The sequence below is a fragment of the Carcharhinus amblyrhynchos genome, chromosome 16, assembly GCF_965287045.1.
Source record: "Carcharhinus amblyrhynchos chromosome 16, sCarAmb.v2.hapA, whole genome shotgun sequence".
Classification (NCBI taxonomy): domain Eukaryota; kingdom Metazoa; phylum Chordata; class Chondrichthyes; order Carcharhiniformes; family Carcharhinidae; genus Carcharhinus; species Carcharhinus amblyrhynchos.
The window spans coordinates 9,359,183-9,374,191 of NC_137339.1; the positions used below are offsets into that span (position 1 = coordinate 9,359,183).

General features: G+C 50.0%; 1 protein-coding gene across 9 annotated transcripts in view; it reads left to right on the top strand.

Annotated features, from left to right (window-relative positions):
* Window positions 1-13,687, top strand: part of LOC145353820 (PHD finger protein 20-like) — a 56,316-nt gene extending 42,629 nt beyond the window's left edge. For all 9 annotated transcript variants that reach the window (XM_080204655.1, XM_080204654.1, XM_080204657.1 and 6 more), the window contains 9 exons: window positions 1,511-1,723; window positions 2,925-3,017; window positions 3,997-4,167; window positions 5,946-6,130; window positions 7,351-7,450; window positions 7,826-8,021; window positions 9,345-9,765; window positions 10,759-10,948; window positions 12,720-13,687. In XM_080204655.1, coding sequence (XP_080060781.1) covers window positions 1,511-1,723; window positions 2,925-3,017; window positions 3,997-4,167; window positions 5,946-6,130; window positions 7,351-7,450; window positions 7,826-8,021; window positions 9,345-9,765; window positions 10,759-10,948; window positions 12,720-12,862 — 1,712 coding nt within the window. In that variant the 3' untranslated portion in view covers window positions 12,863-13,687. The remainder of the gene's footprint in view (window positions 1-1,510; window positions 1,724-2,924; window positions 3,018-3,996; window positions 4,168-5,945; window positions 6,131-7,350; window positions 7,451-7,825; window positions 8,022-9,344; window positions 9,766-10,758; window positions 10,949-12,719) is intronic.
* The last annotated feature ends 1,322 nt before the right edge of the window (window positions 13,688-15,009 follow it).

Below are 15,009 nucleotides of genomic sequence, written 5' to 3' on the forward strand. Positions count from 1 at the left end.
GACTGTTCCGTGAGATGGCAAGACTGATATACAGGGAAAGATTGAGTCAGTTAGAATCATAAAATCCCCGCTGTACAGGAGGGGGCTCTTTGGCCCATTGAGCTTGCACCAACAACAATCTCACCCTATCCCCCTAACCCCACGCATTTACCCTGCTAATCTCTCCCGAAACTAGGGTCAATTTCACGTGGCCAATCACCCTAACCCTCTGGAGCTCCCAGAGGAAACGCAGGCAGACACGGTGGGGGGCATGCAGACTTCACACAGACAGTGACCCGAGGCCAGAATTGAACCCGGGTCCCTCGCGCTGTGAGGCAGCAGTGCTAACCACCGTGTACACCATGATTTTAGATAGCTTCAGAATGCAGCCTGTTCGGTGTTGTTGCTGTGCGGTGATCATCTTCGGTCGAGGCTAAACGGTTGTTTTAAGTTCTTCGGCATTGTCTCCAGTATTTAACAATAGATGTAGCGTTATTGTGTGCGAGATTCTCTCTGTGTAGGTGTTGCTCTTTTTCACTTGAGCCTCAATGAAGTGAAGCAGTGGGTGTCTTGAGACTTTCATATCTGTGTCCCCCCCCTTAAACATCTGGTGCCGTTAAATTCTGGATTTTGCCCTCGCAGACTTGGGTTGTGGTTAGTGAGAGTATTTCGAGTTTTAGATTTAATAATAGATTGAAACACCGGCTGAATATTGGGGGATTGATCTGAGGTATTGAATTAAGGACTGATTCCTGAGATGGCGAGACTGACATATAGGGAAAGACTAAACTGGTTAGAATCGTAGAATTCCTACGGTGCAAAAGGAGGCCATTTGGCCCATTGAGCCAGCACCAACAGCAATCCCATCCTATCCCCATAACCCCACATATTTACCCTGAATCAACTTAAGGTAGGTCCAAATCAACACACTGGCAGCAGGGAAGAAGCTGTTCTTGAATCGGTTGGTAGGTGACCTCAGACTTCTGTATCTTTTTCTCGAAGGAAGAAGGTGGAAGAGAGAATGTCCAGGGTGCGTGGGGTCCTTAATTATGCCGGCTGCCTTTCCAAGGTAGCGGGAAGTGTAGACAGAGTCAGTGGGTGGGAGGCTGGTTTGTGTGATGGATTGGGCTTCGTTCACACCCGTTTGTAGTTCCTTGCGGTCTTGGGCAGAGCAGGAGCCATACCGAGCTGTAATACAACTAGAAAGGATGCTTTCTATGGTGCATCTGTAGAAGTTCGTGAGAGTCGTAACAGACATGCCAAATTTCCTCAGTCTCCTGAGAAAGTAGTGGCGTTGGTGTTAGTCTGGGTGATTGTCTCAATAGTCCTTTGCACTGAAATGTCGGCCTGTGCTACGGGCTTGAACTAATGTCCTGACACAGTTGAGAATCGCCAAGGTGAGTAGAGACTTTATGAATACACTTGACTCAGGTTTGCGCTGAATGCGGCAATACTGTTAGCGGGAAGGTACCTTGATTCCCAGCTTTACCTGTCGCCGATTTCAGCTGCAGTGTTTACGATTCCCTTCCAGAATGGTCCCAGAACGTGTCTCACCGGGACACGCAGTCTGCCAGCGCTGAGCTCAAGGCTGCCAAGCTGAACGATAAGCGACGGATATCTGCTCCGTCCTCTCTCGACATGGCTGCGCAGTCCAGGCTGTCGCTCCGTGAGAAAAGCAAAGGCAACCAGGTGGAGAGGTCCCATCGAAAGCTGCAAGACCGAGAAAGGGGCTTCACGGAAAGCGGTAAGGAGTACACCCACAAAACACAAGCATTCGGAGGCTGTCCTTGTTCCGTTCTGTCTGAAACGTTCAGAGTTTGAGTGTACCGGGCGCAGATCTCCGTTAACATCCTTCTGATGATTTGACTGTGCAATCTGTCCACAACTGGCCATTACCCTCACTGTAGTTACATTGGAGGTTCAAACCCAATTAGTCTGATGTTGCGACGCAAAAGTGTTACATGAGATAAGTCAGCTACGTGGTGTTTGGGTCCTGGGTACCACAGAGTGGTCAGCTGTAAGTTCCAGCCTCTGATGAGGTGAGGAGGTAGCGTAGTGGCAGTGTCATTAGATTAATAATTTAGAGGTGTGGGACTATGCTTTGAGAGCGCGAGTTCGAATCCCACCACGGCAGCTGGTGGAATTGAAATTCCATTGATAAATCTGGAGTTTAACACTAGTATCAGTGACATGACCATACAACCGTCAACAACTGTGTTTAAAAACCCAGCTGGGGTTCATTCACGTCCTTTTTGCATTCTTTCATGGGAATGTGGAGTTCACAGACAAGGCCAGTTTTTGCCCATCGTTAATTGCAACTGAGTGGCTCGCTAGGCCATTTCAGAGGGCAGTTAAGAATCAACCACATTGCTTTGGCTCTGGAGTCACGTGTGGGCCAGACCAGGTAAGGATGGCAGATTTCCTTCCCTAAAGGACGTTTTTTACGACAATTGATGATAGTTGAAAACTTGTCAGTTTACCTGGTATGATGCACGTGTAACTCCAGACTCACTGCAACGTGGTTCACTCTTAACTGCTTCAGAGGGCAAACAGAGGTGGACGACAAATTTGATTTGTGTTATTATCTTTGCCACATGTATTGGGATACAGTGAAAAGTATTGTTTCTTGTACGATGCAAAGTATACCGTTCATAGAGTAGATAGGGGGAGAAGGAAAGGAAAGGAGATTGTGCAGAATGTAGTGTTAATCATAGCTCGGGTGTAAAGAAAGAGCAACTGAATACATGATGGGGCGATGCCGGTGTTGGACTGGGGCGGCACTGCCTCGAGCGCTGCAGGTTGTGTGCATGCGGCACTGCCCCAGAACGTGCCGATGCGTATTGCCGTTCTGTGTTCGGGCTGTGCTGTTCCGCGCGCACACCAGCACCCGAGAAGCTGTGTAATTATCGAGTGAGTTTTCTCTGAAATGGTTGAACTGCCCGCAGGAGCGCGAGAGAGGAGCAAGGAGAAGTTTCATCGCGATTTCCTAAAGGTAAAACTGAAGAAAAAGAAGAAGAAGAAAAAGAAGTCCAAATCCGGTGAGATATCCCTGCTATCTGTAGAAGTTGCTTAAGTCTGTAAGTATGTACAGCAGGAGGCGAGGAAGTAATGTCAGTGTCCTGATGCGCTGCTTGTTTTTAGAAACTGAAGGAGTCTACAGTAGGTTCACTAGGGCCAAGAGGAGGCCATCCAGCCCCTCAAACCTGTGCTGCCATTCACTGAGATTGTGGCTGATGTGAGACCTAACTCCACACTTTGTCCAATATTCTGAATACCTTTCTGGTTAATGAAAATCTGTCAGTCGTAGTTTAGTTGATCTGGAGTCAGTTGTTGTTGGGCAAAGTGATTGGCTTCCAACGCCTTTGTATGTCCAGAGTGTTTCTAGTCTCCCCTGTTCCTGAGTGATGATCCAGGCTCAGCCTGGAATGGTCGCTAAGTGATGTACGGGAGGGTGGGCTTGGCCGGGGTGGTAAAGTTAGTAATGTAAGCCTTAGTTGTGACACTAATAAATAAACTTCAGCTGACAGGATTGCGATGGGTGGGTAAACGTGTAAATTATTTGTGTAAAATGAACGTGGCACTGGATGACCAACGGGGTGGGGGATACAGAAGAAGAATTATGGGTGTCGGTGGAAAGTAGTTTTTTTTTGGTAAAGTTTATTTATCAGTGTCACAAGTAAGGCTCACATTAACACTGCAATGAAGTTAGTGAAATTCCCCTAGTTGCCACAGTCGGATCCTATTCGGGTCAATGCACCTAACCAGCACACCTTTCAGACGGTGGGAGGAAACTGGAGGAAACCCGTGCAGACATGGGGAGAATGTGCAATGACTTAAGCCAGGAATTGAACCCAGGTCCCTGGTGCTGTGAAGCAGCAGTGCTAACCACTGTGCCACCCTTTAGTTTCCCCCACCTCAGTTATCCTGATAACCAGTTGCTAATTTTTAAGCTTCAGCCCAGTTCGTGTAATGTTGTTGGGCAGATTGCGCTGACATCTTTGAATATTTTGGTCGCAGAATTTTCTGGCAGCGAAGAGAACATTGATGTCTCCAGAGATTTCCCAACTAAAAAATCCACCTTCCCTACAACCAGATCTTCCTCCTCCTACAAGTTTCCCTTCTCCCATAAGTACACATCTTTACGCAGTTCCGACACTGGATACTACATGGAAGGACTAAAGTTCGATGGTTGGTGCCTTGATTATTTTTCTTTTTCCGCGTTCTATGGTAATGTCGATGTCCTGTACTGCATGAAGAATTGTCAAGAATAGGAACTTGCTGGCATTTGTAGAGCTCCCATCCCAGTCTCAGGACAGCCCAAAGTGTTTCACAGCCCATGAGGTTTACTGGCGGTGCAGTCACTGAACAATTTAAGCCCTATACTCTCTGGAATTTAGAAGAATGAGGGGAGAGCAAGTTGAGGTATTCAGGATGGTAAAAGTTATGGATAAAGTAGACATGAAGCGGGTGCTTCCTCTTGTGGGGCTTTGTAGGACGAGGGGTGGCAAATTTAAAGCAGAGTTGAGGAGAAACCACTTCTCCCAAAGGGTTGTGAATCTGTGGAATTCACTACTCCAAAGTGCGGTGGATGCTGGGGACAGAAGTACCAGCAGAAGGGATTAGTTGGGAGAAGTAGTTTCTCTTCAACTGTTTTAAATTTGTTACCCCTAATCCTAAGATTGTGATCTCTCGTCCGAGAATGCCCCACAAGATCAACCCCATGCATCCATACCTTTTACCATCTAGTACACCTCAATTTGATCTCCCCTCATTCTAGTAAATTCCGGACAGTACAGGGCCTAAACTGTTCAATCTCCCTTCATAGACAAGCCCCTCATCTCTGGAATCAATCTAGTGAACCTCCCCTGAACTGCCTCCAATGCCACTGCATCTTCCCCCAATTAAGGGGACCTTTCTTAAAACAAAAGAAACAGCATCAGTGTACACTTGAGTCAATGCGATTGAAGCCCAGAATCAGCGGAAATGGAAATGTGAATAGTTAGCAATCAGGACAGACTTTTCAGTTCAGAGTTAAATCCAGATCAATCAATCAAATATCTAGTCTTAAACTGAGGATGACAAAATGTCAGGAATGGGTATAAAAGAAAAATGGGATTGTTGGTGAATAAAGCAGTGGGAATGATTCCGTGAAACTTGTTTCTTTTTTAACGAAATCTGAACACGTTCTGGAGACCCCACGGAGCAGCCACCAGCAGCTTGCTTCGATATCGAGGCGGTGTAGGCACGTGGGCCGAAGGGAGCTGAAGAGAGGTCGCAAATGGTGGCCAAGAGGTTGGAGAAAGTTCTCCAGAAGGCTCTGAAGGAGGAGAGAGAAGTGGAGGAGTGTAAAGATGGAATTCCAGAGAGTGGGAGCTGGCCGGGTGGGGAAAGGCAGGTTGCCGTTGGGTGGGATGGGGAAGGAGAGGGGGTCGGGGTGGGTGGAGATGGGGCAACGCGTATCACAGGCCACTGTCCAGAGGAGCCGAGAGCTCCGAGGGAGTTGCGGAGATGAGTGAGTTGTGTTGTTATACAGTTACACCGTGCGTGCAAGAGAAGTGAATGAAGATGCGCAGATCCTGCAATATAGACGCGATTGCTTACAAACTGACCTGCTGTGCGAATGCACAATCGTATAGGAAATATTGTTCTTGTCATGTGCAGCGTTCCAGTGTTTCCATTTACGCACAGAAGGCTTAGACACTTGCAGTGAACAACTGCAAGCCCTGCACGCGTAGATACATGTGCACATGCACACCCACACAGGCAAGTGCACCTGCAAAAACGCGCGCGCATGCGTGCACCTGCAAACACATACATCGCATGCACGCAGGCACTCGTGTACCACATGCACATGCCCGCAGATGCTCACACACATGCGCGCACACGTGGTCTAGGCTGCTTTGCTGGTATTTATCCCCATTTGCCCGTGTGGCCATTCGATCTGACCGGCTGTATTAATGTGTCAGACATTTCAGATGATGACCCCACAAGCGATTCTTCGACGGACAGCCTCCTCTGGAGCGAAGACGAGTACAATCAGGACGTGGATGTGACCACCAACCCCGATGAGACGGGGGACGGGGACGACAGTCAGTTAGAGGTTGTGCGCTGCGTCTGTGAGGTGGAGGAAGAAAACGAGTTCATGATTCAGGTACTGGGAAAACCGCAGGAAACTAGTAGGGGAGGCGGTGGCCTCGTGCTATTATCGCTGGACTACTAATTCAGAAACTCGGCTGATGTCCTGGGGACATGTCCAGGGTTCGAACCCCACCACGGCAGATGGTGGAATTTGAATTCAGTAAAAAAAAAAATCTGGAATTAAGAAGCTACTGGTGACCGTGAAACCATTGTCGATTGTCGGAAAAACACTTTAGGGAAGGAAGTCTGATGTCCTTACGTGAGCCACAAACAGTGTGGTTGACTCCCAACTGCCCTCTGAACAAGGGCAACTCGAGATGGACAATGAATTCTGGCCATCCAGCGACTTCCCATGTTCCATCATTGAAAAATAAGTAAACACAACGATTGCCACAACATTTAACCAAAGATGTGCAGGTTAGGTTGATTGGCCGTGCTAAATTGTCCCTTAATGTCCAAAGATGTGTAGGTTAGGAGAATTAGCAGGGTAAATATATGGGGTGACAGAGATGGGGCCTGGGTATGATGCTCTGCCGGAGAGTCGGTGCAGACTCGATGGGCCGAATGACCGCCTCCGTGCACTGTTAAGAATCCGTAATGATTCAGAGTCCAGAAGGCACCCGACTTGAGTGGAGGGAGGGGGTTTGGTGGATGTTTACTCAGTGAGATTTCCCAGTGTGGAATGCATTGCCCGATGGTGACGTAGGTCTAAAAGGAAATGGATAAATACCCCCAGGAAAGGGGATTGGTAGGGCTTTGGGGAGAGGGACTGGTTGGATAATACGGTCAAAGAGCTGGCATGTGCATAATGGGCCAAATGGCCTCCTCCATCAGTGTCTGGTGTTATAAGCATTCAGCTATTTAGAATAAAGAAAATTACAGCACAGGAGCAGGCCCTTCGGCCCTCCAACCCTGCATTGACCATGCCGTCCATCTGAATTGGGACCTCTATTCCCATCCTATTCCTGGATTTGTCAGGGTACCCCTTCTTTCCTGGCAGCGTGTTCCAGGTGCCCACCACCCTCTGTGTAAAAGCAAAAACTTGCCTGATATATCTATTTGGTGGGCTCAGAAGGTAGCAGGCTCGACGGGATTAGAAGGGTTCACTTTGTAGTTCCTATGCGATATTCCACTGTCCTACATCTCTCTGTGGAGGTTATGATTGAATCTGCCCTGACTGCTCCCCAGAGTCACTGAGGAGCACTGACTTTACCCCTCTCTCTCTCCCGGCAGTGTGAGGATTGCTTGTGCTGGCAGCATGGTGTCTGCATGGGCTTGCTGGAGGACAGCGTGCCCGAAACCTACACGTGTTACGTCTGTCGTGATCCGCCCGGTGAGTGTTGGCGTTACGAAAGTGGCGCGATTTGTGCATCGCGCACGGTGACTGGCCAGGGGGATACAGCGCTCCTGCCAGTGGGCTCTTGAGAGGGCACGTGGGTTTGACAGCTCAACCGAAAGACGGCACCGCTGACAGTGCAGCACTCCCTCGGTACTGCAGTGTCAGCCAGTGAATTTTGAGCTCAAGTCACCGCAGTGGGACTTGAACCCACAGCCATCTGAATGGAGCGACCCACTGAAGCTTTGACTCTAATGGGGTTGACCAGAGACTGTGCAGTCAGCCCCCTCAGGCGCCATAAGGAAACGTTTCGCTCTCAGTCCCCGAACCCCCTCTTTCTTTGACGAGTGCCGGTTTATTGATCTGTTACAGAGCAACGTCTGAGCTCCAGGTACTGGTACGACAAGGAGTGGCTCAGTAGCGGCCACATGCATGGCCTCAGCTTTCTGAAAGAGAACTACTCCCACCAGAACAGCGGCAAGATAGTTGCGACACACCAGCTGCTGGGGGATGTGCACAGGGTGATCGAGGTACTACACGGGCTGCAGCTGAAGATATACATCTTACAGTAAGTAAGAGCATTGAGTGTTTTAACATTCAGTCTAAAGACCTGTCACGTCAGTGGGGAGGCACTGGCATAATGGTACGATCGCGGTGGCACAGTGGTTAGCACTGCTGCCTCACAGCGCCAGGGACCCGGGTTCAATTCCAGCCTCGGGTCATTGTCTTTGTGGAGTCTGCACATTCTCCCCGTGTCTGCATGGGTTTCCTCCGGGTGCTCCTGTTTCCTCCCACAGTCCAAAGAATTGCATGTTAGGTGGATGCTAAGTTGTCCCTTTGGTGTCAGGGGAACTGGGAAGGTAAATTTGTGGAGTTACGGGGATATGACCTGGGTGGGATTGTTGTCGGTGCAGACTCGATGGGCCGAATGATCTCTGCCTGCACTGTAGGTTCTATGAAAGCTGGAAATTCTATGGTATCGTCACAGTGGCAGACTGGTTAACGTTGCTGCCCCTCAGCGCCAGGGGGCCCGGGTTTAATTCCGGCCTTGGGTCACTGTGTGTGGAGTCTGCATGTTCTCCCCATCTCTGTGTGGGTTTCCTCCGACAGTCCAAAGATATGCAGGTTAGGTTGATCAGCCATGCTAAATTACCCCCTAGTGTCGGGAATTAGGATAAATATGTGGGAATGGGGCCTGGGTGGGATTGTGGTCGGTGCAGACTCGATGAGCTGAATGGCTTCCTGCGCTGCAGGGATTCTATGATTTTCTGGACATTGGTTGAGACAGGCGCTGCTGAAAGCTGACCCCCTTGGCCTGTCTCGGCTGGAGGTTGGTTGCTCTGGGAATCGGCAATGTTTATGACACTAACGCGGGGCTGGGTTGTTGAGACTGAGGCCGAGTGTTTGAGCAAAGAACTCCAATCCCCCGCTCGTGAACAGCCCCCACCCCCTCCAGAGCAACTTAAAAGATGGCCTGTTTTCCCAAGGGGAGGCGACGGTCTAGTGGTATTATCGCTAGTCTATCTATCCAGAAACTCAGCTAATGTTCTGGGGACCCGGGTTCGAATCCCGCCAGGGCAAATGGTGGAATTTGAATTCAGTAAAAAAAAGTATCTGGAATTAAGAATCTACTGATGACCATGAAACCATTGTCGATTGTCGGAAAAACCCATCTGGTTCACTAATGCCCTTTAGGGAGGGAAGTCTGCCATCCTTACCCAGTCTGGCTTAAATGTGACTCCAGAGCCACAGCAATGTGGGTGACTTTCAAAATGCAGGTGGACAAATAGGGATGGGCAATAAATGCTGGCCCGCCAGCGACACCTGTGTCCCACGAATGAATGAAAAACAAGTCCCTGGGGTGATGACCTGCTGCACGTTCTGTCCCCAGGAACAAAGACCAACCCAACCTGAAGCTCTGGTGTAAACCCTGGAGAGTTTCCTCAGCCGCCATTGAGAAGCTGCGAGAGAGGCAGAGCGCACCCAGTGAAGACAGCAACAGCGGGCTGAGCGCGAGTGCCAGCGCGCAGAGCAGGGCACAGAACGGCACGGCCGAGCGGCAGAGCAGAGTGCCCATGATTGAGGAGTCCTACATCACCAATGAACACTGTTACCAAAAGCCTCGGGCCTACTACCCAGCCGCTGAGCAGCGGCTTGTGGTGGAGACCAGGAACTCCGCCCTGGACGAAGGGATTGGGAGGATGAGGGAGAACGGAGATGAAACGCTGGCCGAGAGGTTCGGGCGAAACATCGACGATGACTCGGGCAAGTTGGAGCTCGATCTTCACCAGGAGCAGGCCAGTCACTGCAAGGTCAGTACTTTACTGTCTAACTACCTTACCGGGAGACAGACATGGGAGATATCCCAATGGAAAAGTTGTCTCTACCGATCTCTCGAAGTGAAGTAGAGTCATAGAGGCATACAGCAGAGAAAAGGCCCTTTGGCCCATTACATCTGTACCAGTCAAAGTCAAACCACCCAAGTGTAATCCCATATCCCAACACATTTGCCCATAGCCTTATGTCTTGGCATTGCCAATGCACATCTAAATTCTTCTTAATTGTTGAGGGTCTGTGTCTCCACCACCCTTTCAGGCAGTGAGTTCCAGACCCCCCCCCCCCCCCCCCCCCCCCCAAAAAACCTCTTTCCCCTTACTCTAAGTCTGTGCTCCCCTGGTCCTTGAGCCCTCCACCAGGGGGAAAATCTCTTCCTGCCTACTCGAACTGTGCCCCTCATAATTTCATACAAATCGATCATGACCCCCCTCAGTCTTCTCTGCTCCAAGGAAAACTAACCCCAGTCCATCCAATCGCTCTCCTTCACTAAAGCTCTCCAGCCCAGGCAACATCCTGGTGAATCTCCTCTGCACCCTTTCCAGTGCGATCACACCCCTCCTATAATGTGGATTCTAGAACTGCACACGACACTCTAGCTGTTCCAAGACTCAGATTTGTCCGTTCTGAGATCAGCTGCGAGGTCCCGTTAAACGTGCACTGTTTTGTCTTTGCTAGTGCCTCTTGAAAGGAGCTGCGAGGAACGATAGCTGCCATTAGCAGCGAGGTATCCGAGAGTCCTGTACCCCAGCCACCCTCGCCACTAGTCGGTGTAACCACCAGCCCGGATTTTCACTCTGGGATTGCACCAAGCAATAAACTGGAGCCCTGATGGGATAGGGTATGGGAAATGTTGCTCTGTGTTGTAACTAGAACTCGTGGATCTGCTCAGTTAGCCCAACTTCCCTCCTCCAAGCCTCCAGATTCCCCCACTTTGGAACTTTTACCCAATTGCTCTGCCCTTCCGTCAGGTCCACAGCAGCAGCGGTGAGGCGTCGCCGGAGTTGGAGCAGGAGAAGGAGAGCGGTAACTTGAAGGACGGCGTGGAAGAGGGAGCCAACGACCCCCAGCTGCAGTGGCAGGTCAACCTGCTGACGCACGTGGAGTCATTGCAGGACGAGGTCTGTCACCGGATGGACTTCATCGAGAAAGAGCTGGACGGTGAGTGGGGGGAACCCTGTCTGCCCTCGAGGCTTTTGCTCTGGGGGTTGGGGCTTCCCCACTTTAGCCAACAGAGGTGAAAAAAAATTCCCGTTCGTACAAGGACTCGCAGGTCACAGGTTTAAGGTTCTGGCCACAGATACGTGGGGAATGTGGAGAATAACGGGGTGGCGCAGTGTTAGCGCTGCTGCCTCACACAGGGAACAGGATTCGATTCCTGGCTCGAGTCTTTGTCTGTGTGGAGCCTGCACATTCTCCCCATGTCTGTATGGGTTTGCTCGGGTTCCCTCCCACAGTCTGAAAGATGTGCCGGTTAGGTGCAGTGACTCAAACAGACGCCAGACTGTGGCAACTACGGGATTTTCAGTAACTTCATTGCAGTGTTAATGTAAGCCTTACTTATGACTAATTAATAATTTTTTTATACATCAAGTGGGTTTTCACTGGGTGCTCCAGTTTCCTCCCACAGTTCAAAAATGTGTGGGTTAGGTGGATTGACCATGCTAAATTGCCACTTAGTGTCCCAAGATATGCAGGTTGGAGGGGGGGGGATTAGCGCAATAAATACTTGGGATTGTGGGGATAGGGCCTGGATAAGATGCCCTGTCTAAGGGTCGGTGCAGACTCGATGGGCCAAATGGCCTACTTCTGCACAGTAAGGATTCTATGATTTTGCCCATCAGGGCAGCCTTGTCCAGTTTCTGGAGTGGGATTTGACAAGAAGCTGTGGGATTTGTAGGAGTTAATGTTCAGAGACACTTTGTGTACTCACACAAGGAACGCAGAAAGCGAGCATGTGGGAGGCCAATGTCCTGTTTATTGCAAAGGGATTGCAGCGCTAGAATAAACAAGTCTTGCTGTAGTTTTATACAGCTGTAAGTACATCTGGAGTATTGTGTGCTGTTCTTTGGTCTCTGTGTTAAGAAAGAGGATAAGCTTGCATTGGAGACAGTACACCAGCAATTCACTAAACTGATCCCTGGAATGAGAGGGTGTCCCATGATGAGAGGCAGAGAAAGTCAGGTGTATATTCCCTAGGGTTTAGGACTGTAAGGGGCCATGTTGTTGAGATGAGCAAGATTCTGAAGTGGGTTGATCTACAGTGAACCCTACAGTGCAGAAAGAGGCCCTTCGGCCCATCAAGTCTACACTGACCATAGTCCTACCCCCATATCCCTACACATTTACCCCCTACTACCTCTAACCTACGCATCCCAAGACACTAAGGGACAATTTTAGCATGGCCAATCAAGTCTGCACTGACCCACAATCCCATCTAGGCCTTTTCCTGTAACCCCACACATTTACCCTGCTAATCCCCCTTATACTAGGGCCAATTTAGCACGGCCAGTCGTCCTTACCCACGTGTCTTTGGACTGTGGGAGGAATTTGAAACCCGTGCAGACTCCACACAGACAGTGACCCAAGCTGGGAATCGAACCCGGGTCCCTGGCGCTGTGAGGCAGCAGTGCTGACCACTGTGCCACCCTGCTTATTTCCACTGTTTTGAGCTGTGACCTCATTGATTGTGGAATCCAAAGAAATGCTGACAGGTTGTAAATTTTTGGACAGCCTGACTCGTGTGCTGGAAATACTCCCCCGCTGGGTGGCAATAATGAAGGAAGGTGTGATATAATTGTAAGTTAGGTCGGTGCGTATTTGCAAGGTGCTGTTGATGAAACCCACTTGAAACTGCAGGGGAAAAGTTGAACGGGCGCCTGGGTTTGTCGCGAGTAATTCAATGTCCTTCGCTTTCTGTCTGGTCCCCTAGTTCTCGAGAGTTGGCTGGATTACTCTGGTGAACTGGAGCCGCCTGATCCACTAACCCGATTGCCTCAACTCAAGCACCGGATGAAGCAGCTCCTGATGGACCTGGGCAAAATGCAGCAGATTGCAGCCTGCTGTCCCGTGTGAGGCGCCGTCAGACACCCAGAGGACCTTTGGCCAAGGATAGAGAGAGAGACGCAGGAGACTGCCCAGCAGGAAATAGCGTGGACGAAACACTGGACGGAGGCGACCGGGCTTCGTGCGCTCCAGCAGCCGAACTGGACTCCAGTTTCTGTTTTTTTTTAACTTCTTGTTGATGTTTTCTGGGGCACCCTGGTAGGGGGTCCCGCTTTGTGGTATCGCTCGGTCTTGGGGGAGCAGGCGGCTCTGACCCCGACGCCGAGAGGAAGGACAGGGCTGAGTTCTTCAGCTGCCTCCGCGCCTCTGGGTCACTCGGGTACGCCGCAGCGTTTGAACGTTTTTAAGAACACGAGTCACCATCCAGACATTTTAGAGGGAGAAGGGACAGGAGAGAGAAAAAAAAAGCATCATAAAGAATTATTAGTGTATTTAAAATTCCCACGTTGGCTCATCTTTTATCTTCCTCTGTAGAAGGGGACGTGTGTTTTTTTTGTCCGATCAGGTTGGTTTACGAGCACAGACAGGGGATCTAACCTGGAGGATTTACTGAGCCCCTTCCCAGAGAGCTGTTAGACGGAAGGCTGATTTACCTCGACTCTTCAGACCTGTTGGCGCAGTCTGTAATTGTTAATCCAGCCCTCACGAGGGGGCAGAATCTTTGCGCCCCATGAGCAGCGGCGCCCAGGTGCGTAGTTTCCCTCATTGTCTTGAGGAGGAAGGTTCAGGGTTGAAAGCCTGATTTTTAACACTGTGTAAAATGGATAGGTTTTGAGTGAATTCATGTCTCGTCCAGTGTTTGGGATTGTGGGGGAGAGGCGTCCGTGTGTGTGTGTGTGTGTGTGTGTGTGTGTGCGCACGTGTGTGCGTCTCCATGTCCGTTACAAGTCAGAGCAGATGATGTTGCAGGTTACTGGCTACTCAGTCAGCCTAGAGGAACATAGGAGTAGCAGGAGACCATTCAGCCCCTCGAGCCTGTTTCCTGCCATTCAGAGGTGGCCTGCATCTTAACCCCACCTTTGTCCCGTGGCCCCATAATTACCCTGGGCTGACAATCTTACCAACGAGGAAGTGACAGCCCGCAGATGCTGGAAATCGGAAATAAAACTTGCTGAAACTACGCAGCAGATCCGGCAGCACCTGTGGAGAAAGAAATACAATTAATATTACAGCTCAATGACCTTGCATCGAAACTGAATCTAGCGAAAGAGAAAAAAAGCTTCAGGTTGAATATTTTTAGACTGTAATGGGAGCAGGTGGTGAAGATTCTGGTAAGGGGGGGGGTGTCTGCTGCGGATGTTGGCTAAGCAGAAAGTCCACATTTATGTGACTTTGTTTTTTTTTTCAAATTTCTTATTTTGCTGTCGGCCAGTGGTTTTTGAGCTGGTATCGTGTCAATCAGAAATAATTGTCAGTACGGGGGCGCAGTACGGCAGCCTGCGACGTGGGGTACAGAACAGCAGGCTTCGCCCCTCCCACCCTGGGTTCCCATTCCGTTCTCCTGTTAACCTGCACCTTCCCTGTCAGCACTCCCAGAGCAGTGAGCTGCCCTCCCTCTCTCGCCCTCTCCGTTCTTTCTCTCGCTCGCTCTCTTGTGCTCTCTCTCGCACGTGCACTCATGCTATCACGCCCTCGCTCGCTCTTGTGCTGTTGCACACACTCTCGTACTCTTTTTCTGTCGTGTTTTCTCCTTTGTGCTTTCTCGTGCTATCACATTCTCTTTTTCTCTCTCATGCGCTCTCCTTTGCACTCTGTTGTGCTCCTGCACACTCTCTCATGCTGTCTCTGCGGGGTCTCTTTCCCCATTACATGCCCTCATGCTCTTTGGGCTCCCTCACGCACTCTCTCATACTATCCCTCCCTCCTTCTCTCCCCTCAGATTAGTTTTATACCTACGGCAGCCTCCTGCAGTCACATTACATAAAGTTTCTGACGCGCCTTAACAGTAAAACCAAAATGTTGGCCAGATGCTCCGGAAGAAGGATCTCTGCGTAATGAGAGTCCATTCCGCTCGTGGAGTGTCTCCATTACAGTACAGATTGTGTTAACTAATTAAAGGAATCGCAACCAATATTTTGCCCATTTTAAAAGGGATCCTTTTCCCAATATTTAAAGCCCCTTTTTTGTTCACCTCTTTCCAGTTGTGCATTTAGTTT